The sequence below is a fragment of the Perca flavescens genome, chromosome 8 (assembly GCF_004354835.1).
Source record: "Perca flavescens isolate YP-PL-M2 chromosome 8, PFLA_1.0, whole genome shotgun sequence".
Classification (NCBI taxonomy): domain Eukaryota; kingdom Metazoa; phylum Chordata; class Actinopteri; order Perciformes; family Percidae; genus Perca; species Perca flavescens.
The window spans coordinates 3,749,253-3,776,553 of record NC_041338.1 but is presented as its reverse complement, the minus strand read 5'-3'; the positions used below and the strand labels follow the sequence as shown (position 1 = coordinate 3,776,553).

General features: G+C 41.2%; 1 protein-coding gene across 4 annotated transcripts; it reads left to right on the top strand.

Annotated features, from left to right (window-relative positions):
* The first annotated feature begins 2,742 nt into the window (after nucleotides 1-2,742).
* On the top strand, nucleotides 2,743-16,578 carry si:dkey-246g23.4 (monocarboxylate transporter 2). 4 transcript variants are annotated; one of them, XM_028585780.1, is made up of 6 exons: nucleotides 2,743-2,777; nucleotides 4,672-4,929; nucleotides 6,606-6,749; nucleotides 6,817-7,535; nucleotides 8,760-9,000; nucleotides 15,573-16,578. In XM_028585780.1, the coding sequence occupies exons 2-6, from the start codon at nucleotides 4,680-4,682 to the stop codon at nucleotides 15,773-15,775; spliced, it is 1,557 nt and encodes a 518-aa protein (XP_028441581.1). In that variant the 5' UTR covers nucleotides 2,743-2,777; nucleotides 4,672-4,679; the 3' UTR covers nucleotides 15,776-16,578. The 4 variants fall into 4 exon arrangements, with proteins under 4 accessions (XP_028441581.1, XP_028441585.1, XP_028441583.1 ...); XM_028585784.1 differs by lacking the exon at nucleotides 15,573-16,578 and adding an exon at nucleotides 14,347-14,664; XM_028585782.1 differs by lacking the exon at nucleotides 15,573-16,578 and adding an exon at nucleotides 14,344-14,664.
* Nucleotides 16,579-27,301: the final 10,723 nt, after the last annotated feature.

Here is a 27,301-nt window from a genome sequence, read left to right as displayed (position 1 = left end):
TATTTGGAATGGTTTTGTAAAGGGGTGCAACAGATCACGAAACTCACACAGTTGGATCAGATCACAGTTATGAGTCACAAATCGGATCAATTTTCAGATCAGCACAAAAAAAGGGGGGGATTTAAATGATTTATTAACAATGTAATAACAATCACTTTTAACAATAACTTCTTTCACCAGTAAATTGCTGTTAAATGACAAAAACAGATGAGAAAAAGGTATTTTACAATAATGCACCACAAGTTTTACCAGTTTTAAGTAAACGCAACCTTTATTCACGTCTGTGTTGTTTTTCCGACAACAGCAGTGACCAAGTGCTAGCTAGTTTGTGACTTTTAGCTCATAGCTTTAGCGGCAGACTGTTGTAAGTCCCGCCTTTGGAATCCTCTACAACACACTCACACTTTTACACTGTTTAGCTGTCAGCATTTTAACCGTTTAACCGGGACAATTTCATAGTGGTTGGTGTAAACCGGGCCATTTTAGCGTCCCGACAGGCTTTTGTCGGGACCCAGGACAAGCAACTTAAAATCGGGACTGTCCCGGTCAAACCGGGACGCCTGGTCACCCTAAGTTAAGATAGTAAATGCCGTCAACATTTTCTTTGTAAATCTTTACAATCATTCCCCTAAAGAACCAAGCAGCCCTGCTGTATTGCACAATCCAATTTGTCTTCAAAACTTGCCTTTTCAGCGTGTAGCTTGCTAGCTCGAAGTTTGTCGTTGTTTCCTGAAATAAAGGGATTCTGAGAACAGCAACACACAGAGAGCGGAAGCTGAGAGAGGTCAAAGACGTGTGCTCAGGGATGTGGTAGGAGACACACTCACTACTCAGTAAATTATTAGGGAGGTCTTGTCTTTTCTTTTACCTTCCCAACACCAAAAACATGACAGCAAGTGATTGGAATGTATTTAGGTGTGTTTGTGTGCTGCAGACGTTAGCATGTCCAGCTGACTAGCTCACTACCAACAGTAACACTAATGTAGCATTACTTCCGAAGCCAAGCAGCATATCATAAGCTAACTACGATATTTTGTGGGGTTACATGACCGTATGTTACAAAAGGCCCAATTTAACTTGGACAGTCACTGTGTAGTATTCATTCAATACATGGAAGCCAGTTCTGGATGCTACCAGAGCTCAGTGTGACATTGGTGGCTCTCTCCTGATTTAAGGAAAATTTACATTCCAGCAACCCCAGCCAAACTCATCACCTGAGATAGCATTACGTTTGAGGGTTAGTCAGTGATCAAAGCCTTTTCTCTTGCAAAGTTAAAAATGAAAGGTACAGTTTTATAGATATGAACAATTAGGCATAAATGTCTAACTGAGTTTAAATTTCCACACTTAATGCTGATCAGTAATATACTAGGGCTAACTCTCCCTTGTAGTACAAAAACAATGCTGCTCCGTTACGTCTTCTCCATGGATCATCCGCTGCTGAGGATGCTGACTATTGTGATTATGATTATGTGTGTGTATTAAACATACTGTAACTTCAGCCTTGGATTTCACATAACAAGGCACGATCAATGTTTTACTCAAACACTCATTTTTAAACCCAGCACCCTTTAACTGGGAACGTGCTTTTTCTGCCTGTTAGGCATGTTGCACAAATGCTGTGTAAGTCACACCACCACCACTGCTGCATGTGACAAGGAAAGAGGGCCAAGGTATCAGGTTATGAAACCACACAAATCCTCGGGTGGCCTGCAGCATGATGGCTTCACTTTGACCACAGCAGGTATGGTAGAAATGTAATATTAAATATAATGTCATGTGTGTAAAGTGTGAACTGTATAGTGAATTTTGTCGTAATCCAACTTGGCTTGTATTGTGAGCTTTTGGGGTAATGATCCAGATTTGGGTCCAGATCTCTTTCAGTCCAGTTGCACATGAGGTAGGGAATCTCTATAATTAAAATGCTTAAAAATCCTTTGTAAACAGGTTCTTATGCAGTCTATGAAGCTCCATTATTGTTATTATTAAGTGTGTTATGCATTTTTCATCAACGGAAAAACGTTTTGCTAAATCCTATCATGCATGCATGGTAAATCTAATCTGCTTGCACAACACACACACACACACACACACACACACACACACACACACACACACACACACACACACACATATATACACACACACACATATATACACACACAAACACACACAAACACACACACACACACACACACAATAAGTTTGTTGTTGTACTCACTCTGGATGGCATTCTGTGAGTCTTGAGCACTGCTCCACTATTTGCTCCACTTCCTCAGTGAATGTAGAAGTCACTGTTGGCCCAATGAGCATTTTAGCATTTAGCACTTAGTCTGACCCCACGTGAACGTGTTGGTGACGCCACGTCTTGGGTGTGTCACTTAGTAATCAACTCCCTGGTCAATTAGTCTACATTGACAACGTTTAATTTCCAGGATTGTTCAGGTGCCGCCGAAGATTCCGCTGGATGTCCCTAGCCTAGGGTGACCAAACGTCCCGGTTTGACCGGGACAGTCCCGATTTGACCGGGACAGTCCCGATTTTTAATTGCTTGTCCCGAGTCCCGACAAAATGTCCCGGTTTACACCAGGAGCGGCGTCAGCCGATTTTGCCGTGTCTTCAGACCCGAATGTTTTGAGTGTAGCCCCGAATGTAACTTTGTCCAGTTTATTTTTCCGAGGCGAATAGAACGGGCAGCTACGTGCGGGGTCCGACCATGCTGTATTTGTTGCCTATCACCTAGCAACCGTCTCTCCGTGAGGAAAGCTGTGAAAGGGGTGAAGTTTTCGGAGGAATCGTAGCCAAATCAGTCTAATACAGTGATGCCATCAACACAAAGTTTAGGAGCGCAATACTAATGATTTAGTTCGAAGTTCCCGTGACGTGACGTTTCCAGTCTACGGTTCAGACTCAGACACGCGGAGCTCTGAAGCACACCTGTGCGTCTCTTAGTGTCCACTCTCTCTGTAAAATGCAGCGCAGCTTCAGGTTCATGGATGCGCTCAGCTGTGGACATGCTGTGGCAGATGTGTTGCGTTTGTGCTCCGTGTATTCTTTAGTTTCGGGTTTCCACCTCCGACGTAGAGCAGCGTACAGCCACCATAGCTAAACAATTTGTCTCATTCAGAGACCAGAGACCCAAACGGGGCTCTGTGTCTGTCAGAAGGTCTGAGATCTATCGCTACCGTATCAGCAGAGCAATCACGTAATGCACAGCAGACTATGGTGCAGGTATAGATTATTTTCTGAAATATAGCTTGTGATTTTATTCTTGTAATAGCCTATTATCTCTTTATTTTTCTCAAAATATCACGACTCCTCCAAATCTCAGAGAACACTACTGTGTTTATATACTTTGAATGTGCACAAAGTTTTGGACAAGAGCAGTAAATCTTGCTCAAACATCTGAAATATTACAGTCCAGGGGTTTATTAATAAATTAAAATGAATGAATGTATCATTGAGGTGAATAATTGTCATATGCACATTAAGGAGGTTACTTAACCAACAAAAGAAGCAAAACAGGAGGTAAGAGTAAATGATTACTATAGGCTACATGTGTGCTGACTCAGATATAATTAGAAAAGTCCATCCAAAGGAGAATACATTGTTGAAAGCAATACAGAATGCCTGACAGCCTTACTGCAATATATTCCATTATGTTTTTATATTTGGATTGTAATCTGTTTCTCTTTAAATAAAGATATTTGTAGCATACATTGATTCAGAAAAAGGTAGAAATAGGTGCATAAAAATTCACCAGAATGCAGGAAATTAAGTGTTTAATGCTCAAAATTTTCAATAAATAATTATAATTACTTTGCTGTTATTGGAATAAATAACACTTAAAAAAATATTTTTTAGAAAAAATCTCAACATAAATCTCACACTAAACTGAAAAAGGCTGTTACTGCAATTTTTTTAATTTCACAGGAAAAAACACTTATTATTAGACGAGGAGCCTAGGATCAAAATAAGGAAGTTACTGTCTGTGTCTGTGTCTGAACAGGGCTGGCACATGTTCACGTTAAAAAGCGTGTGCGTGCACAAACACACTACGGTCACGCGCAAAGTGTCCCGGTTTTAGCTCCAGGAAATCTGGTCACCCTACCCTAGCCAGACCCTCCTTCGCAGCGCTGTGGAGGAAGGTCTGGCAATGCGAGACTACCGGTCAATAAAATCACAGATTAATGCAGGTGTAATCTTTTTTTTTGCTTATGCCAAGGTACAATAATGCTAAATTTTACCATAACTGATATTTACATCATCCTGAATTACATTGTTGTGCATTATTCTGTTCGCAAACTCAAAACCCCGGGCCCAGGTACGACTGCATCCCCAAACCCCCTGACACTCAGCCAGTGAACATTCAACATGTACAGTATGTTGATTTGCCACGGTTTCAGCTGAGTGCAGACTATTACCTCACATGGAGCTCAGCGCTTCTGCAGCAGCAGACGCTCCAGCAGCCGCAGCAGATAAGTAGCTGCTGGTGTGTCTGTGGCCTTTGGCTCCTTTCTTTCAGCCATTTGCTATTTATCACTTTTTTATGTGACTTATTTTTTCACTCCATAACGCATGCAACTTTAAAGGTAGCGTACAATACTTAAATAAAAACCTGTGTAGCCTACAGAGGACTGAAAACTAACACCCCTGTGTTCTTTTTCCCAGACATTTGAATGTGGCAGATCAACATGGACTCCCCAGTGATGGCTCAGAAGGCGAGGGTAGTTGTGGCACCAGCGGCAGCCCCTGATGGTGGCTACGCCCGGTTCATCCTGCTCTCCTGCTTCCTGGTCTTTGGCCTGACCTATGGGGTCATTAAGGTCTTTGGTGTATTCTACGTTGAGATACACAGACACTTTGAAGCCACAGCAACAGGAACATCTTGGATTACCTCTATTGCCGTGGCTACACTTCACTTCTTGGGTAATTATCAAAAAATGTTTTTACTACAAGTGCATATTGATTTGAAATCTCTGTGTACGCTGTAGGATTTCAAGATTCCATCCTCTTTTTGACCTTTGACCTTTGAATAAACACAGACTTTATAAGGTTCTGACCACCAGTAACTAATAGGAAAATACAATAACATAGCTTTTTGGTTTTCAAAATAAGTGTGTGTGTTTGTGTATGTGTGTGTGTCAAATAAATTTATAGTAGGTAAATTTATTGCTGCAAAAAAATCTTAAAGGGACTTTTTAGCGATTTTCAAACGTATCTCTATCTATCTGAATATGGGAGATGTTTTTTGAAAAAAGCATGCCGTTATTTTCTGTGGTCTCTGTGTCTCTGGGGTTCAGCTGGCCGCAGCCACAAAAGCTCCTCTACTTCTGTCCTCCAATTATGTCACCGGAGGACAGAAGAACTTCAAGATGCCACTCAGAAACAGAAGCTTGTTGTTGTCTTCAAGCATCTTGTATTGCAAACTTGCTACAGTTGCTAAAAGTGGAAAATGGCATCCCAAAATATGACCATTTGGTGGACAAGGATACATTTTACAGCATGTTGGCATTTTACAGCGTTTTGGCTGATTCAGATATTCAGCTGCATTTATTCGAACCAGAGTACACGGCCAAAGAAATGCAGAATGCCAATGCCAAAGAATGGTGGTGCCATTGCTCAAATTGCCTTTCAAACCAACAGACACCGAATCATTTTGCAATGAAAGTCAGCGTGGGCAGTTTTCGCCATGTTTTCGCTGGATACTGTTGCCATGGTCATGGGGATGTTATTGCATGTTTACTTGGACAGAGGTTTTGCTGGATACCTTCTTTAGCATCACAAAGATAAACTGAAAACGACAACCAAGGCCAGTAAGGCGAATTTTTGGAGGCTTTTGTCTGCCTCTGAAGAAGTAACGAGAGCCACCAACGAGCCACTGTTAACCGGGCAGCTGCAGCCGGGACAGCAGAGAGAGACCACGGCGAAATACAGCGCACGGAGTCGGCATATTTTTAAGTCAGTGAATTAATTAGGATTTATTTAGACAAAACAGAAGTGATGATTGTTGGAACAGTGAAAAGACAAATTAAGGCAGATTTGGTGAGTTTTATTTATTTTGGTTTATTTATTTTGGTTTGGTAAAGGAGACAAACTCCAAGTCAAAAAGTGGATGGTTGAATTTTTCTGTAAGAATATTACCTTTTATGACATTGTGTGAGTTTATTTTCTCAACTAAAAAGCTAAGAGACCTCTTATATAACAATAAGAGATGCTTGCGGGCAATGCATCCTGGTACATGTAGGCACAGCTGCCACGGCTCCGCAAGCAGAGGAACTCGCTTTCACTGGGGAGTTTATTTCTTCAGTGGACTGCATATAACAATAGACTGATTGTACATTCACAGTAAAGGTGTCGAATGTTCCCTTTAAAGCTCTTTTGTGGTTTAGTTTAATGTCTGTTTTCACTGAGAATATTATTCAAACAGGATTATATTTCAAGAGAACATCTTTATTTATAGATCTAAAAAATAAAAAGGACCTCTTACCTGCTGTGAAATGCATAAACATTCAGTACTGTACACTGGAATTTTGTTTCCCCCAAACAATAACTGTATGTGTCTTAACATTATTATATATCATTTTTCCTTTGTCCCTCTGCAGCTCCATTAGCATCTGTTTTGAGTGCTCGCTACAGCCATCGCTCTGTAGTAATAATGGGAGGACTGATGTGCGGCATAGGAGTCGTGTTTGGGTCTTTCGCTCGTAACCTGAGTGAACTCTACTTGACAGTGGGATTCCTGAATGGTTAGTGATTTGAAGCAAATACACACATACAACGCTAACTCAAATTCACTGGTATCTTTTGCTGCAGGTTTTGGCTATGCAATGACTTGGCCTACCACAGTGACCATGCTGGGCTTGTACTTTGAAAAGAGGCGCCCAGTGGCAAACGCCTTGGCCAGCTCTGGAGAGTGCGTCCTTACCTTTGTCCTCACACCCTTATTCCAGCTGTTAATTGACAGCTACTCCTGGAGGGGTGCTTTGCTAATCCTGGGGGGTCTGCAGCTTAACCTCTGTGTGTGTGGGATGCTGCTGAGGCCCCTAAAGGCCACCAGATACGTGATTTGTGAGGTCAAAGCAGGGGAGGAAGGCTTGTCCCAGGAATTGCTACCAAAAGACGACTCGGAGCAGAGCAAACCAAGCTTCCTAGATGCAGAGGAGCTGAGAGTATCTGATGGTTCTGATCACGGGACAATCAAGGCATTTCTTGAGGACCCTGAAGAAATACCTAATTCAACCATGAAAATACAAGACTCAAACAACAGGACTAAGAGGGCTGAACTAAGGACCAAAATCCTTCGCTACATCGACTATACCCTCATTACCAATGCAAAATTCATGGTTTACTCAATGTTTGGGGTGTTTGCTGCACTGGGTTTTTTTGCCCCAGGTCTGTTCCTGATTCCATATGCTCGTAGTAAGGGGATTGAGGAGTACCAGGCAGCTGCACTCATGTCCATCTCTGCAGTGTTGGACCTGTTTGGAAGGGTGTTCTTTGGCTGGTTGGCAAACTTGAGACTGGTGGAGATGGTACGGTCAGTCTGGTAGTTAACTAGAGTAATAACATTTTTAAAATCACACATTTAAAAGCAATGGTATGGCCAAGCGTGTAGCATCATACAGAGAGGGAGTTAGATTTTTAAGTGGCATGTGGCACGTGCCAGTGGCATGTACTTCCGTATGCCAATTGCGATTGTGTGTGAATTGACGCCGTAGCAGTAAGAGGAAGAATGTGTGTCTGAGGGAAAAACACAGGACTTTCCTCCCAGAGACCAGGGCTCGTTTCCCACGATTCACATTTGCTTTCCCCATTCTTCTTTTCCTAAACCCAACCGTCCGTTGTTGTCTCGCGTCCCGCAGAGACCGGGGCTCGTTTCCCGTGAGTCACATTTGCTTTCCTCGTTCTTCTTTTCCTAAACCCAACCATTTCTTTTACGTTATTTTATATATTTTACGTCTACATTTACGTTCTTTTATATATTTTTACGTTACTTTATATATTTTACGTCTATATTTTACGTAAAATCTAACGTTAAAAGTTATATTTTACGTCTTACGGTGAAGGACAAGCCACTTCCTGTGGCACATGCCAGGACATGCCATTTCCGGCTGCCACATGCAACTTAAAAATCTAACTCCTACTGATCATACATGTGAAAATATTATAATATATTATAATATTAAGAAAAAGTTTGACATTTTGGGGCATAAGCTTTATCTGCTTTCTTGGCGTGAGTTAGATGAGAAGATTAATACGACAACCATGTCTGTACAGTAAATATGAAGCTACAGCCAACTGCCAATCACGGGTCACTGATTAACTAAATTCTAACCTTATTTGTTTAATCTGTTCAAAAGTTAAAAATGACCATTTGTAGTTTGACATGGGGTTATGCTGGAGTAATTCCTGGCCTTGAGCAATAACTTCAGACTCCGTCTGGCAACTTTACAGTGATGACAAAACTCCAGGACTCCAAGAAATAGTCCCTGTAAGCTGATTATATTTTGGAACGAGCCAGACTAGCTGTTTTCCCTGCTTCCAGTTCTTTTGCTTAGCTAAGCTAACCAGCTGCTGGTTGTAGCATCATATTTAGCATAAACACATGAGAGTGGTATCAATCTTGTAATATAACTCTAGAAATTCCTTTAGAGAAGCAATATTATGCCTGCATGAAAAAAGTGCATAATGTGGAGGCCACTGTACGTGCAAACACTGATGATCATATCTGTCTCCTGTGTCTCTGTTCCTACCAGGTGCTGCAGCTGACAGCAACTATGCTTCTGCTGGGTACTGTGTTACTCCTCTGCCCGCTGGCCTCTTCTTACTTAGAGCTGGCTGCTTTCAGCGCAGCATATGGCCTGATGTACGGTGCTGCGGTCGCCATCCACATCACCATGCTGGCTGAGATTGTGGGCGTCAATAGGCTCGGAAGTGCGCTGGGGTTCTTCTTGCTCATACGCAGTAGCGGAGGCCTGCTCGGACCTCCCATTGCTGGTGAGTGAAAAATATGCTTGGATAGATAACTGCAAGTACACAGTGTGCCCAACTGTGCATATCAAAGAGAAATTGATTTTTAGCTTTGAGTTGTTGCTGTAAAATTCCCTGTGATCTGTTCCACCATGCTAACTGGCTACCAGCTCGATATAAACAAGAAGCTGCACAGAGTAGAACAGAATTGTACTTAATTCACTGCATGTTAACATTTCTGTTAGCTTAGGGAAAAAATCTAATCATCAATTCAAGGTTACAGTGTCTGTCATTTTCCTGAGCCTATTCTTCCAACACATTACATCTCACACAATGGATGTGCTTATACACCATTCTGCATTGTAACCCCAGTCCAGTGAGCCTATTCATCCAAAATGAGATTTTTATACCTTCATGACATGCAGCACCACCCTTCAGGTAATCAGCAATTTTGTCCGGTCCATCCCACAGGACCTGAGGTTTTCATTCAGAGAGCAACTGTGCAAAAATTACAATATCATGATACTTTATGGTTGTGTTAATTTCGTGGCTGATTGCTTCTCAAAGATTCTTTTTTCCCCCTTTAAATGGAGTTTCTTCCCCATTGACTTTTCATTCTGTTACTTGTGACATTTGTCCAGATTCATATACTGTGTCCTACAGAACATGAGAACAACTGTAATAGTGAAATGGCATAACAAGGAGTAGAAAACCCAAACTTCTTCTTATTGCCAAAAAGGATTTTATTTTTCTTTGTTCAAAACTGTGACTATAGCAATAATTGACACATATAACAATATTTGTAATCCAAACTAACAAACAGCACAGCAGCAGACACAGAACAACATTGGCATTTATTTGAAATCGTGTTTCCGGCCACAGGTCTAATATTCACTCTCCTTTTAGCTCCGTTTTGGTTTCCACCTACCCCTGAAGGAAATATCTGGCTGTTCAGCTGCTTAATACTATACTATGTTCGATAGCTTGTTGCTAAGTCTTACAGTCTGTCTTTGGGTGCTGGGCAGGTATAGCGTTCAGTAGGTACGTATATCAAGGCTTACTCACTGAAAACAGTTGGCAGATGCGGCCGAAAACCAAAACAATGAGCTGAAAGATGTTACAACGCTCAGGAGAGCTGAAGGAAACTACGTTGTCAAATGATAATTTTCTTTGGTTTCATCACTATGAGCAACCACTTCCACATTCAGTAGTCATGTGATCCATATTGTAGGTAATATTAAATAAACTAGAGCAGCTTTAAGTTGTGGGAAGATACATAAAACATCCAAATGTTTAATATTATCTTCCTAATATGGTGTTGCTGGATACACTACTTCACTTTTTCTCAAGGTATAACATTTTTTTTTTTTTTTTCTGCTTTTCATGTTGTACATTCCTCTTTTGCAATTAGCATGGATTTAGTACGAAAAATGAACTAAGTATACATGTAGCGCCTCCTATCCCCTTACTTGTGCATAACACCACCCCTCCAAAATACATTTAAATACATTTCAAAGTAAATAGATTGTTTGGCAGCGGCTGTAAAGCTTCTCAAATCGGTCAGGTACTTTGGCAATATGTTTGCAGTTATTTTCATTAATCTATTCTATTATGAGAATATCTATAACAGTAAACTGAAATGACCCTGGCGCTCACATCAAGTATGATAAATCTTGTTTTCCAGTTCTCTCTCTGTGCAAACTAACACATACTGCAGCCCACCCACAACGCTGTCCTACAAACCAATGAGCATTTGAACCCGATTACTGAGCTTATTATCCATTTTCACACACAACTCTAAACAATAGTAGTTAATACGGGCTGAAAAACACCCTGCTTGGCTTTGGCACCCAGGCACAGCAACCCCTGCCAGAAAGTGTCCTGCCTCTGAGCACAGCCAGCAGTAAATCAGATGGGGGAAACCTCTCTAACAGAGTGGTAAAAACACAGTCACATAATTGTAGTTTGGATTCATCTGATGGTATTTATGGATTTTCAAGAAGGTTGTTAGTGTAGCCAGGCACGGATTTAGAATGCAGAGGCCATTGCGCACAAAATCTTGGAGGCCCCCCCTCCCAGAACTCACGGCCCAAACTCACACAGCATCTACATTTTTAGAAACAGTAAAAGTAAGCTGTGGGTTTTTCTTAAGTTTAAAACAAAACCACTTTCTCCAACTCCATTTCTTGTGATGTTAATTATGACTCTATAAATATCTATAAAACAAAGGACAAAATTGAAACTATCACAGAACAAAATCAACAGAATTTATTGCAATAAAGCAGATTAAAATCTATGAAAATACAGCCTAAAGAACTGACTTTGGAAAAACAGCTGATTGTTGAGCACTTCTTTTACTCTCTCTCACTTTCTCTCCCCTTCACGGAGAAACAGATGATCAACATCTACTAGCCTAGTGTAACAGAGCTGTTTCAAATATATGAATGAAAATAGGTTGCGTATAACTTATATATACGTATAGGCCTATACAGCTCACTCTCAGCGTGAAATGTAGTTCTCAAAGTTAAGTTGCACAACTTAATGTATGGCAACTATTTTATTCTATGTCATAATTTCCTGATATGTAATGACACCTGACAATGTAACGCCATTACCGATGTTGTTCAGCTCTACATCCCCACCACGGCAACTCACTCCACTTTGACCATTGCCTCAGTGAAATTAAATCATGGATACAAACCAACTTTCTCAAACTTAACTGTGACAAATCAGACACGATCATTATCGGTCCCAAATTCCTCTTGCATACATCGCACAACTTTTGCTTCACCATCTGTAAATTCACTCTGTCTCCCTCCTCACACATCCACACCATCAGGAATTAGTTTGGACAGCAACCTCTTCTTCGAAAAGCATGTCATCAAAATCACCCTAGGGGGGTCCGGGGGTATACCCCCGGGAATTAAGAAAAAAAATAAACCGTTAAATGGCACTTTCAGGAGAGTTTTGTGGAAAGAAATGGAGAAATTGAGTCTTACATGATATGTGCAAAAACTGCAAGGTTAAGAGCCTATACTTGCATTTACATTACTGTTAATCAGTCATCACTTGATTAAACACTGTATTACCTTGTTATGCTATAAGAAGTGACCCGTACAATGTGCCAAACATAATGTGCCACATGAAGAGACAGTGCAGCATATGACAGTAGCAACATCTGAGAAGATTTGGATCTGTGGTGAGCAGGTCCACCTCACACAAACTTCCTTCTCCCAATCTCTCTCTTTACTACTACACACACACGCACGCACGCACACACGCACGCGCAGACACGGCACCGAGTGGGGCTCTCGATGCTCGGAGCCCTACCGCTGGCGGAGATGCGACAGCGAGGACCGGTTCAGGCTTGGTCAGCGACATGAACTCGTAGCGGCCGGTGAAGCTTCCGAGCACCGGGCTTCCACCGCTGCGAACGGGGTTTTTAGCTTTAGGAGAAGGCATTTGATCTGTTAATCCTACCGACGGAGACACTAAAGGGACACTAACGGGGTTTTTAGCTTTAATCCTACCGGAGAAGGGGACATTTTTTTTATTTAGGAGAAGGCTTTTATTAATCCTACCGACGGAGACAATAGGCATTATGTAGTTGACCCGCGGTGGTGAATTGTCTGCAGTTCCGGGCGGGTTGTTGCCGTGTTCTGATTGTTCTCATCTCATCTCAAGACAAAATAGACATGCCATTTCAAAAATCTTTCATTTATTGTCAGAAATATCATATTTTCAAAAGCATCACTTTCATCAAAGGGGGAGGGGCATTTAAACAGGTGTCTGTCACTCCAGCCGGGCTGTGGTTCTCTGTCTGTCGTGCTGCTAATGCTTAGGGTGCTGATGTTGTTCTAATTGTTCATCTGAAATAGCCATAGACAGTATATAATGGACCAATAGACCCCGTTGCTCTGGACGGAGACCAGTGAAGGATATTAGAAGCACTTTTCCGGTGATCTCTTGCTTTACTGAGCAGCCTCCAACTGACAGAGACAACGTAAATGTGACGTGAGCAACGTGTCTGAAAGTTGTAAGTCTTCTGGTAGCTGTGCCGAGAGAAATCTCAATCATTTCCAATCTTACAGAGACGGAGAGCATAGGTATATGTAAGGAGATAACATAAGCACAGGCTAATTATTGCTAACTAACATGCTAGTTAACATTAGTAATTAAACCTAAACAGCTAATGTAAGTCAAAACTGCCTGCGAGCTTCTCCTGTACTATACGGTAATTCCTCTACTGTGCGACAGTAAGTCAATTGGTTATGACACAATCGTTAGCTTATTTTTACAAAAACGTCTGCTACGGAGCCATATACATTGTCGTGTTTCTTTAGAAATAAACAACAGACAAATAGAGTCTTTAAACGCTTCAGATGTAAAGTTATTCGCAGTCAAGTGACGTAAAAAAAACATGGCGGTCAGTGTAATGCTAACAAGAGGTGATCGCTTCGTAGCAACAAAATGGCGCCATCGGAGGTTCGCGTTCTGAAGCGAAGCTTACCCCCTTGGAAATAGCCAGGCTAGCATTGCTAGCATCACCGCAGGCGCAGCCAGGCTCTTTATTAGCGTCGAGACGACTTATGAAAAAAGTGGAGATGGTTGGAATATTACTCTTAATTAAATCCTCTCTGCTATCCTTCTCCCTTTTAGCTTTCCGTTTTGTGGCTCCGCTGCTCCACCGTTTTTTATCCATGTTGTTTGTTTTGTTTTCTCGATGTCCTCTACTCTCTCTCTCTCTCTCTATCCTCCACCGCCTGTCTTGCCTCTATCAACAGTTTCCGCGGTAACCTGACTCGTAGTCATCAGACACAGCCTAAAAACTGATCATAATACTTTTTTGTGTGCAACTAAATTATTGTTAACACACATATACACAAACTTTAATTTAATTTTAAATAGAAAAAAAAGAAGAAAAAAAAAAAGGATGAGGCCACACAGTTAGTGGGGTCTTGGAGGCCCCCTAGAGGTTGGAGGCCCCCGGGCACCGGCCCAATCGGCCCGGTGGTAAATCCGGCCTTGAGTGTAGCAAAAACAGGGATTGAGAGTGATTTGATAATTCAAGTGAGACAGGCTGCTATTATTTCATTCAGGATGTAGGTGTAGAAGTTTTTGAATTTGCACAGTATATATTTTGGAAAACAACAATTAATACTTTACCCCTCCATCACTCATTTTCACTTTAATGTCTCCATTACTCTCTGCTTACTGTAACAAGATCCTGAAAACCTCCTAATTTGGATTGTAGCAAAACCACCCATCAATCAATCAATACATTTGTATTTGTCACATGAAAACAAGGTACAATTGCAGCGAAATGTTATCACATCAGCTACTTCAACTTGTGTATGATTCATCATGAAGCAGAATGTGGCTGCCAGATCTGCACACAGACAAAAAAGTCACCCGGTTGAAAGGCACTGGCACTCCAGGATCCAGCCAAGTCTCTGTGAAAGGTCACCACAGCTCCTGACATACCGATGGAAATCAACGGAGGCACGGAGGCCACTCAGCTCACCGTCCGACGCCTGCACACTGGCTAGCAGGATGCCCAGCAGAGAAGATCACAGCCACACAGTGTTCATTTCCTCCACGCTTGCCTCGGTGCCCCCTCTCTATGCAGATGGAAATGGATCCAGAAATGGTCTTGCTTGTCCACGTAGTTGGGATTGTAGCCATAGGTCATAGCTGATAGCCAACTTCTCCTTTTACTCTGTGTTTACTCTGATGTCTGCATTTGAAAAACTGGAGACCGCTGAGCTGGTTCTGATCCTGGTCCTGATGAGCGAGCCGTAGACATTAGTAGAACACAGAGATGGTCCTGCTAGTTTAAGCTCGTCTTCTCCAGCTTTTCTTCAGTGTTCACCTGATGTTTACATTTGTAAACTTGACTTTCCAGCTGTTTAGCTAGCCCAGGCTAGCAGAATCGGCATGAGGTTAGCAGAGTCGGCATGAGACTGGAAAGTTGATTTCCCGACCCCGATGAGCGACTAATAGCCACATGCTATAACCTTCTAACGTCAAGCACATAAAGCACATAAAGGATAACTTATATTTATAAAGTAGACAATTCAGCATACATTTTATTCCTTCTTGGAAACCACACGTAAATATTACATTTAAGATTATGCTAAAGGCTGACACTAACCTCAAATAAAGTAAAGTGAAGGTGGTGTCCTATTTATAACTTAGCATGGTCCTTCTGACACAGAGACTATTTCTAACTTATTTACTGCACCGTGCAGTACTTTGAGCACTTTGAAGACCAGGGAGTTGATGGATGTTGAGGATTCATCAAAGCGCTCTATTTATAAAAGTTTCCTGCACGGGATGAAGGCGGTGGCATTGCCGCCTTAGGATAATATCTTCTCTCTTCCTTATCTCTGCCTCAGTCTTTTGACTCTTTCAGAACTATCTGTCATTAAATAAAGCCAAAATGATTCCATAACTGTACGTTTCCTGTGTTTGGCCAGCATGGGTGCATTCCAATCAGGAATGTTGACATTTGACTAAAATGTTATGATAAAAAAAAAAAATATATATATATGGATGTCTGAAGACTGCAAATCACTCACACACACTTCTTCCTTTAGGGTTCTTTATTGACAAGATGAGTGATTACGGATCAGGTTTCCTCATGGCAGGAGCGTCCCTCATCGTCTCTGCTCTGTTCCTGATCCTCCTCCATCAGATGAACCGCAGGGGTCAGGGGTCGTCCACCAACAACCACCATACGCATACAGACAATATGGGACAAAGCGTCAGAGCTGAAGCCGAAGAGCTAAACATGACATGAATAAAGGAAATATGGTCTCCGTTGCTGATAGGCTGAAGGCAGAATGGTCCTGTTTATTATCAATGGCCAAGCACTGAAGAGGAAAGAAATGTTGCGTGACTCACATTTTACAAGCCTAAGGGATTGGGGGGTTGGGGGTCAAAGCATTGTTATCATTATTATTTTAAATGTTACTGATGGGATCACTTTTGCAGAAAAGTTTTCAGTCCATGGGCGATTTGACACTTTACCATGAACCGTACTTCAACCAGGAAAACCTAAAGCTTCCTTAATGCATTTCACATTGCATTTACTTAATAACTTAATAAGTTATCTGTAAAAAAAGAGCTCACTTGTGGTGTGCAGTCTTGTTTTAAAGTTCAGAAAGAACGTAGAGAGCCACTTTCTACGTAGTTCCAGCCACTCTCTACATTCTTTCTGAACTTTAAACTTTAGAAAAGAAGTCGTACGTTCCTCCTTAAGAGAATCACAGCAGTTCCCACCTTCCTGTTCTTTTATACAAAATGTACATTATTGCATATGTAATGCATCAGTTTTTGTTTTTTTCACAAATATGACTATTACTCATTTTATGTTTAATGTGTGTATTGGTTGGTTTTACACTGTTAAAATCAATGTTTTATTAAGATATTCAAAGTATTAGGGTACTTCGTCTTAAATTCTTTATTCCTTATGTTTTTGTTGTTGAAAGAGATTTACTGTTGTATTGTTAAGATTTTGGTGGTTTTGGTGGTTTTGCAGTATTTCCTGTGTGAAAGGGCAAATAATAATAACAATTATGCAGGTGAAGGTCTTGCTTTTTTTTAAACATGAAACATAAAATGTAACCCTCCGTTGGCATTATATATATGTCAATGGTTGGCCGTTGTGTAGCTGGTATTCTTCTGCTACTGTGGGTGTTGTAATCTAGCTCATTAGCGCCTCCACTGGACTGGAGTGGTGGTGGTAGAATCAATCAGGAAATGAGCTACATAGACCCTTTTATATATGTCAATGCCTAGACCCTATGCCGAACGAGACCGAATGTAACCGTGCAACCGGCCGGCCGCTCGACTCTAATGTAACCAAGCGGTGTCTTGGTTGTCGGCAGGTTTGAGTTATTAACCAAGCCTTGTTTCTGGTGCATCTTAGAGGATTGTGTTCACAGCAATTCCCACATTATCGATGGGGAAGTACAGTACATCACATACAAATACACGTCATGTTATTTTGGTAGTTATGTTATGTTAAATGTTAGAGAAGTGAATGTTGCTACGTGGTAGCTAGGCTAGGCTGTCACAAGGAGACCGCGCACCAGGCCACTGAACGAGACCGTAAGGACCGTAATCGAGGCTACTGCGCGAGTCTATATTCAAACGGGTGTCTAGGTTCTCGGCAAGTTTGACTTATCAACCAATAACAGAAGCCTTTATTTCTCGTGCATCTTAGAATTGTGTTCATGGAAATTCATATACTACATTACCAAGGGGAAAGTATTAGGCCTAAATCACATACAAATACACGTAATGTTATCTTGATAGTTATGTAAAATTAAACGCAATCACCGGTGACCGAATCTATTAACTCGGTAGGCCAACCGACTCCCGTAAAAGAGTCGGTTGTCCCATCACTAGCTGATAAATTCAACCTTTGCCGAATCCCGTAGGAAGGACAGCAAAACATCTTTCTGATCAACAAATGCCTTGATCGCGGCTCTCTGTTCCTCTTTTAAAATAAATGCGCTGTCGATATCTTCTATAACAGACGCCATAACGATGGCGGAATCAACGCATCTCAATTCTCCAGCGGCAGCCATCTTTGTTGTAAACAAATTCAACCCAAGCGCTCTCTGGTGACGTGGTTGATTACGTTACTGTTGATCATCTGTCCATCATGGTATAAAGCCCGCCCTGACAATTTGATTGGTCCGAACAGCTCTGGTTCGAGTATAGTTGCTCCACAACGGATCAAGTCCAGACCAAACTTCCCGACCTCAAATGCTGTGGGCGGGGCTAAGTTCGGCGGGCATCCAGGCTAGGAAAATCCATCTTGTCAGGCTTCAAATCAAGTGTTTGTGTCTGAACCATCAGCTCCTCCTGTGTGACAGCCCCAATGCAAATTTCCGCGAACGTGATAGACAGATGGTTCATCCAATCACCTGCCAGGTTTTATGTTTTTTAAAGTGCCTGCCTTTTTCCAATGATGGCTTCTAAGATTCTTCTGTGTAACAAACCATCTGGCACGTCAGGTTACTCCGCTCTACCCCAGTCATTTCTGTACAGTCCCTACAGTGTTCATGTTGAATATTGAATTCACTTTCTGAAATGCACTAAATTGTATTAACATAACAAACTGCAGATACAGTTTATTTATGTCAGGAATGTGTCAATCGTAGATTCTCATGAATTTTAATTGATTTCGATCAAAGTCACAAGTTCACAAGTTGATTCAAAAGGCAAAAGCATGTGTTCTGCATACAGTATACTGTCTTAAAGTCAGACTTTGTTATTGAATGTGTTTGTCCTTTATTGCAACAGTGTCATGTATGGATGAATACTGGGTTGCAGAGTGAAAATGTGACTGTGGCACCCTCCAGTGAGAAACTACTGATATTGCATTTGCAACCTTCACAACTGAAAAGCTGAACTGAAAAGTGCAGATATACCCAGACATTACCATACAGGGGGAATTGTGAGATTTTACAGATGTAGACCAAAAAACCAAATTACAGTAAATTGCATCAGTTCAGTGCTCAAACTGAATGTAGTATCCTTTGCTGCTGCAAGTAAAATATGTGAAGCATGCTCCCATTAACTTAAAAGCAAGCAATTGCTAAATTGCATTGGTGGAAAAAACAAAAAGTTCCAAATTATTCAATGAATTTCTTTCCAAGTTTAATCCCAATGCAGCCTGAAACCTATTTTCTTCCACTGCTGCAGAATGTTTGGTATGTGCAACCATCAAGAAAAATAGCTTTCATATCCCAAAACCAACAAGAGGCACCAGATAAACATCTTCAACCTGGTATAATGCATTATAACAGAAATAAACATGTCACTTTGCATAAACCTGCAATAACAAACTCCAAACCAAGGTTTACAAACAGTGGCCCACACTGGAATCTCACACACACACACACACACACACACACACACACACACACACACACACACACACACCAGAGGAAAGAGACTGCAGAAAAGAAAACTGCCACAACAAGAGAGCTGGTCACAAAATACCACAAGCCTTTGATCTGCCAGACAGGAACAAAGACATAATCCATGTTTCATAGAAACTCTACATGAAAACCAAACACAAAGACACTCACACACACAGACACACACACACACACACACACACACACTGTATGCCATGGTTGACTGCCAAGAGAGAGAGGCCACCTATTATCAGGGAAAGGGCAACTCTCGGTTGAAAACGATCAGTTATTATCCAGTGAACCTAAAATATCTTTAATATAATCTTTTAATTGCAAAACCCCTTTTTACACACTGTCTGTATGGCACTTAGCACTAACATGTCTGACTGATCTATAAACAGTGAGGAGTTAAGACCATTTCCTGTGATATATTAAGATATTTTTATTGATGGAGCTGATAAAAGAATAAATGTCCTTAAATACTGACTACGCTGTCACAATGGATGCTCCTTTTCTGACCTTGCATTATGTGCAAAGTAAACTTAAAGGGGCCAAATTTGAATATTAAGTTCAGTTTACTTGTAAACTATAATGACAATATAATGTGTTGAAGGAATATGCCACCATTTGTTGAAATAGGGTTATTCACCGTCTCTATATTTATATACAGTAGGTGGTCAAATGCATTTTTGTCTCAGTGCATGCATTGTCTTAGTCCGGCAGTGCCGCCGCTAGCTTAGCTTAGCGTAGTGAATGGAATCGTTTAGCATGTCGTAAGTAAAAGTGAGCCATTACTTCTTGTGGCCTGCGTATTGACAACAAGTACAAATAGCAATGCAGATTAAGACTAGACGATTTCCTAGGCAGATATTGATTTGGGACTATAATGGGTGGAAGCACAGGCAAAGCAATGCTAAATATATATATGTATATATATATATATATATATATATATATATATATATATATATATATATATATATATTAAAGTGCCTGTCCTTTTATAGTTTCTAATGCAGGGTTAGGGAAATGTAGGATTCAGCATATTTGGAGCTTGACCTACTGTGGGACTAAAAGTCAGGATATATTGGTCTCTGCTTTGATTTGGACCTTTTTTTTCCTTTCTGCTGTGAGCCCCCTTGAGCCGACTTTATACTTTATGAAGGTGACACACGCACTATAATGTTTGTTCATATATAGAAGATGTAGAAAACTGGTGAGACAAGCCCATGAGCAACTAAGTGGAACTAGTTCACTTTTCACCCCACAACCCACTGCATATGTGTGTCTCTCTGTGTGTGTGTGTGTGTGTGTGTGTGTGTGTGTGTGTGTGTGTGTGTGTGTGTGTGTGTGTGTGTGTGTGTGTGTGTGGGACTGTCTTTATTTCACCCTTTCAACATCAACTCCAATAAAGCAAAAAACACAGAGCGCTTTGAAGTTTAACTGGACTTATATAAGTGCCTCCCGGTCACTTTGACCCCGCACTGGAACCCCTGGGCTCAGGGTCGCTATAGAAACAGCTGAAATTGTTTTTTTATTTTTTTAGCCAACCTTGCTCCCGGGGGTCATATTAAGGAATGCTGCACAACTACCTGAGTTTAAAGCGCTCAGTAGTGGGACGAGAAAGAGCACAAATGTGCGTGACTGGAAGAAAGTTGTTTTGGCATTTTTTTTCACAAACTGAGGAGTTGGTTGTGACATGGGTCAGAGGGTATCAGGGGTCATAAATGATGAACCAATCAATTGGCTCTGCTCCTATAGGCACCTTGGTGTTCATACGGACACCTTTGGCTGGAAGGCCCGTGTGTTATCATTTAGTGCAGACACGGTGAATCAGAGGGTTTGTGTTATACAATATGACAACATCTCATTTAAAGTTTGGTTGTCAGGTGACTGTCATGAAGGTTGTGGAGAGGAATAGAAACCAGTCTCTCCAAGCAAGCACAGAGAATATGGTCTGATCTTTATTCTCCATGCCAAGTAGCTCTTATCCTCTGCTGGCACCCCAAAGTAACCTGAATATTCCTAAACTATAGGTCTAATTTGGACCTACCTAATTTTAAATAATGAATCTTTTCACTGTTTGTGAAAGGTGAGCAATAGATTGTGGCTGATAATGTGCTTCAGTCTGGCTACATATCACTTTGTTAATGTTTTTTTTGCAAGTATATGTCAGCTGTATAATAAAACAATATGTCAAGTGTTATGTGTGAAGCATTTGAACTCAAGGCAGATATCCCTGGGGACAATAAAGTATCTCCTGCAAAGTGGTCTCCATGATGTGTAAAAATGAAAACGTCGTAGGACTATAGCAAACACATCGTTGGAAACTTCTCGACCTGGACAGATATGTCAGTCTGAAGAGGATCCATCACTCCTGCTTTGAAATATTGACCTCTGAACCTTGAACCCAGTACATGTTTGAAGGCTTGTCATTTAGCAACAGAAGGTACTACACACATAAGACCAGCTGTTCTAGAAAGCTCTGGACCTCATCTGTCATGTAGATATGGTCTCCAAAGTTTACCCACTGTAAGCACTGTCAAATATGGTAATAGGCTATTTTGACCTATTCACCGATTAGATTTTTAAAATCTGATGACACCAGTGTGTTTCCCATCCCAAAAAACACCAGGGTGTATCCAAAATTCTACACTGCCAACTTCTACTTATAAGAAATATACCAATATATTTAAAAACTACAACTCCCACTATAGACAGGCCCCAGAACCTGTTACTAAGCTTGAGCACTTGGAGTTCTTCCGGGGTGGGTGGGGGGACTTGTTCGGCTCCTGTGTTTATGCTGTTGGCCGTGAATGGGCTTCATTTGCATTGCATTGTGGGAAATCGGCTTTGCACGCACCCAGCTCGGATCCTATCGTGTTCTGTCTTACAGCATACTGTAATAAGACCAAAATAATATTATTAAAATAAAGAAATGCATACTATGATAATATCTAAATATATGTTGCTAGATATAGCGTTATAGTTAAAAAAAATATCAATAAACAACAAAGCAATCCAGCTTCCCTATATATCCTATTTCCGACATCACAAATATGTGTTTTAAAGGTCCCATGGCATGAAAATTTCACTTAATGAGGTTTTTTAACATTAATGTGAGTTCCCCCAGCCTGCCTATAGTCCCCCAGTGGCTAGAAATGGTGATAGGTGTAAACTGAGCCCTGGGTATCCTGCTCTGTCTTTGAGAAAATGAAAGCTCAGATGGGCCAATCTGGAATCTTCTCCTTATGAGGTCATAAGGAGCAAGGTTACCTCCCCTTTCTCTGCTTTGCCCGCCCAGAGAATTTGGCCCACCCATGACAGAGAGAGAGAGAAAGATATCATGGCTTGAAAACAAGCGAAGCATGGCAGATACTAAGGAAGGCTCATTGTGGGACTGGCTCTAGTGGCTGCAATTCTGCACTAAGGCTGAATTTCGGGAAAGAGACTTCAGATACAGTATTAGGGGACCACTAAGGTCTATAAGAGAGACTTCAAATACAATATTAGGGGACCACTAAGGTCTATAAGAGAGACTTCAGATACAATATTAGGGGACCACTAAGGCCTATATAAAAGAGACTTCAGATACAGTATTAGGGGACCACTAAAGTCTATAAGAGAGACTTCAGATACAGTATTAGGGGACCACTAAGGTCTATAAGAGAGACTTCAGATACAGTATTAGGGGACCACTAAGGTCTATATAAAAGAGACTTCAGATACAGTATTAGGGGACCACTAAGGTCTATATAAAAGAGACTTCAGATACAGTATTAGGGGACCACTAAGGCCTATATAAAAGATACTTCAGATTCAGTATTAGGGGACCACTAAGGTCTATATAAAAGAGACTTCAGATTCAGTATTAGGAGACCACTAAGGTCTATATAAAAGAGACTTCAGATTCAGTATTAGGGGACCACTAAGGTCTATATAAAAGAGACTTCAGATTCAGTATTAGGGGACCACTAAGGTCTATATAAAAGAGACTTCAGATACAGTATTAGGGACCACTAAGGTCTATATAAAAGAGACTTCAGATACAGTATTAGGGGACCACTAAGGTCTATATAAAAGAGACTTCAGATACAGTATTAAGGGACCACTAAGGTCTATATAAAAGCATACAAAAAGCAGTATGTCATGGGACCTTTAAAAATCATAGATGCAGTGGTACATTATCGGATTACATTACCAGTTAAGAAACTTTTCCATTTCTGTGTTGATGTATCTTGTTGATAGTCTAGTAAAGTGGAGCGGATGGCCCCGGTTATACTCTCCTTGTCTCTTTATAGTCAAATAAATCCCCAACACAATCTTATTCTTTGCATGAATCCATACTGTGTGTGTGTGTGTTTGTGTGAGTGTGTGTGTGTGTGTGTGTGTGTGTGTGTGTGTGTGTGTGTGCGCGTGCGTGTGTGTTTTCAGTTTCAAACTCAAACTGTACAAATATGAGACACACATCCCATCACTGACTAAAACAGTCATTAAGTCTGAGATTTATCTGCCCAAATGCCGGGATGCAGCTGTTGCTCGGTGAACTTTTTAAATGTGAGCCAGTAAAACACAGCAAAGTAGATTTTTATTGGTATTGATATACGGCACATCAAAGGGACAAAATCAGTTTTGATTGAACTGCGTGAGTCACAGTGCTGTAAAGCCTTGGCACAACAGTGCAGGATGAAATCACATATGAGAATAAATACAGATGTAATAGCAACAGCTGCATCCCGGCATTTTCGCAGATAAATCTCTGATTTAATGACTGCACGTGTTGAGAGGTTACAGCCTGTAAGAGCAACTTTCAATCCTCTCCAAACCCAGCAGCCTAGTTCAGCCAACCAATCACAGCCGACACCTGACCCCTCAGACTGACCTCTGACCCTGTATGACAGCCCTGATTTGGAATGAAAGGCTTTGACAGGATTCTGCTTCATGCTTCAGCATGACAGCCCACCAGAGTAGCGTGCAACATTAAAGTGACATGAAAATGATAAATGACCCGTTCACCTTGTTAGCTTGCTTTGTTGCATAGACTTAATTGAAAATGCCAAGACAATAATATTTTAGTGTTAGCCATACCAGCGGCGTGTCTCTGTGGATGGCAACTGGTGGTCTGTTGGTCCTAACTGAACTATTGAATGAACTATAATGGCACTCGGAGAACGCAGACCAAGGCACGCGCTCACAATGTTAATGCATTTTGGTGACATGCGTGATCCCCAGAGGATAAATCCTAACGTCTTTGGTGATCACTTGACGTTTCATTGAGCACCATCATCAACATTTTTAATTGCTCCAATACTTTGCTTTACGACCAAATACTTGCAAAAGTAATGACATTCACATCAGCTTCAGCGGTACTTGGTGTTTAGTGCTAATTATATCAGCATGCTAACACGCTACACTAAACATGACCTGGTAAACATTAGCATGTTTGCAGGCTGACATTAGCATTTAGATCAAAGCATCGCTGTGCATAAGTACAACCTGACAGTGCTGCTTGCATGACTGTAGAGTTCTCCACGACAAAATATGTATTCATAGGAAATAGTCCACATTTAATATAGCTGAAGATTTCAATGAAGCATGAAAGAATTTGAAATCTTTCAGCCAAAAAATGTGGTGAATAACAGAAGCAATTGTTATCAATCCCAGGTGTATACACTCAGACATACAGTAGATACAATAAATGCATACTGTATATGCATATTACACCTTGTAAATGTTTCAAGTAAACAGACACAGAAACCACACACTAACAACGCATATGCCAAAATCTCTGTTAATCCATACAGCTCACATATTCCATCCAGATGCACAAACTCGACTTCATTATGTGACATATGCCCCACATATTCCCATTTGGTTTGTATAAAATCATACTTAACTGTTTGTATAATCGTCACATGTAGCTGAGGAGCGGACCTGAACACTGAGCCAGATTCATCTCTGGACAGCTACCAACTATTACGCCATGAATCAGACTGGAATGAATCCTTACGATCAGAGAGTAGAAGCATGTGATGTGAAGCCTCCTGAGACTCGCAGACGCTCCACCCTGCAGAAACTAAGCAATAAAGTCTTTGCCTCCAGAGAAGGCCTCTCAGATGAAAGGAATTCTGTCTGTCTCTGAACACACTGATCGTCCATCGGCAGACTCTATCTCTTCCTTCCTCTCTTTTTCATTTATCTCATTCAACTTTCCAAATTTGCATTCTACTCTCATTCACAACTGTATTAATGGATGCTCTGTCCAGACTGAATGCCATGTCTGGGTTAGCTGTGGAAAAACGTATGTGTATGGAGTACAGTATATGTGTGTGTGTGTGTGTGTGTGTGTGTGTGTGTGTGTGTGTGTGTGTGTGTGTGTGTGTGTGAGGATGAGTCACAGCACTGATATGCATCATAGCCATTGTCAGTAATATATAGAATCTAAAACAAGTGCGTGCACACTTAAAGTTGTTGTATCCGTAGGCTGGAATGTGTGAATGTTTCACCCCTTGTCCTGTTCATGAATGCAATTGTTTAGTTTACTTAATATTCATGTATACATTCCAGAATTAGGAAGGAGGCAGGATATGGATAATGTACGTGAGAACATGTCTGGTAATATTAGCACGCTGTCTACTACTGGAAATTGTGCAGCTGCAGTTTTTCCCTATTAATTGTGGAAGAACTGAAGATAACTGAGGGTGTGGTACAGTACAGTACAGTTTTACAAAATCATGACAAGATAATACAACACTGAGCTGAATTTCATTCCACTCCACCAGGCCTATCTAAAATCTAACACACATTTTTGCTTCTGCAGCAAATATTGTTGGTAGGACACATGGTTTAAACTGATCTTCCACATTTGTTCTTTCGCTTTAAAGCAATTCAGCTTAAAACATCAAAAAGTCCGATGGAGACAACGTTTTGGCCAACTCATTGAGCTAACGTTGGCTTAATTCGCAATCTGCTGGCTACAGTTGTAACTTTGGCAGTCGGCAGCTAGAAAGGAAAAGCCTGCTATTGTCTATCTCTGTCAAAATTACTGAGAATTTTGAATGGTTCGCCGTTATCATGGTAATTGGCATTATTTCTCGTGCAGGAACAGAAGCAAGGCAGACGAAGCACGAGTAACGAAGGGGGACAGATCTTAGCAAACATTTCCAAAATATCTTAAATGCACCTCTGCACCGTTATAATGTTGCTACCAATGGACAGGCTCGTCTCTCTGGCTGTCTCACATATTTATTCATGAGGTCTTTTCCACTATCTCTATATCTCCCCCTTTTATGTTCTCTCGTTTTGCCCTCACTCTAACTCTTTACTCAGTCTTTTGTGTAAGTGAAGCCGGGGCCTCCCAGTGACATGAGCCCCGCTCCTGTAAAACTAATAAAGACTGAGATTTGTGCGGGCTTAGCATTCTTTCTCCCTTTCAGTGCAAGACACTGAGAATGGAGTGAGGGGAGGGGGCGACAAGGGGAGAAAGGTCTAGTGGTAAGGTGGGGGGCGAGATAAGGGGGAGATGTCCTAGTTTGAGAGGGTGCAACTTGGGGAATTGTGAAAAAGGAAGACAGAGAGGCCCCTTTCCCTGAATCACACCACATCCTTTGGATTTTTTTATGGGTCAGTGCCACTGAAATCCAGTGGTGTAGTCTAATGTATTGTAGTGGGTATACTGTACTGTATATAAATATATTGGCCTATATATATGGGCCAGAATCTGACCTATCATAGTGGGCGGTCTGGGTGTCCTCCCCCAGGGAGGTTTTGAGCATCAACGACTTCATTTCTTGCATTCGGATAACTTTTATTCACCAATTTGGGTGGAAATACCTTTTTTTAGCCTATGTGAAGAAGAAAAACACATATGGCAATTGAAAATATATCCAAAATATAATGGAAAGTATGTTGTCATTGGGCATTTTTAAGTGGGTACATGGAAATCCTGGAGCTTTCTTAGTGGGTATACTGCGTATAGCTGCGTATCACGTAGACTACACCACTGCTGGAATCACACTTCAGCCCATGTGTGTACAGAAGTGTACGCCACACATGGATATATTCACATACATTTAGGTGTGTTCAAGTATTAATCATGCATATCCTGTCCTGTAAGTAAAAAATCAGGAATGTAAACACGGATGTTGGACAGTTAATAGTTACGATTCATGCTTGAACTCTAAGCTAGCAGTCAACAAGTATTTTCAAACCCCATACTTAGCAAAGCCCTTTATTTCCCCTCCTACAATACCGCAAGCGAGAAAAACATGTGAAGCACAGCCACAGAATATTAAATATGCCCAAACCGCACATTGACACAACTCTGTCAAACTCGCATAAAGATCACCAGATGTGCAGCGAGATGCAACTAGGGGGCAAAGGGGGAGGTC

Bases quoted from the DNA above. Each gene is read 5' to 3' on its own strand.
- si:dkey-246g23.4 (XM_028585780.1), top strand. From the start codon at position 4,680: ATGTGGCAGATCAACATGGACTCCCCAGTGATGGCTCAGAAGGCGAGG. The intron at 7,536-8,759 runs GTACGGTCAGTC...TGTTCCTACCAG, and splicing joins ACTTGAGACTGGTGGAGATG to GTGCTGCAGCTGACAGCAAC. The intron at 9,001-15,572 runs GTGAGTGAAAAA...TTCTTCCTTTAG, and splicing joins GCTCGGACCTCCCATTGCTG to GGTTCTTTATTGACAAGATG.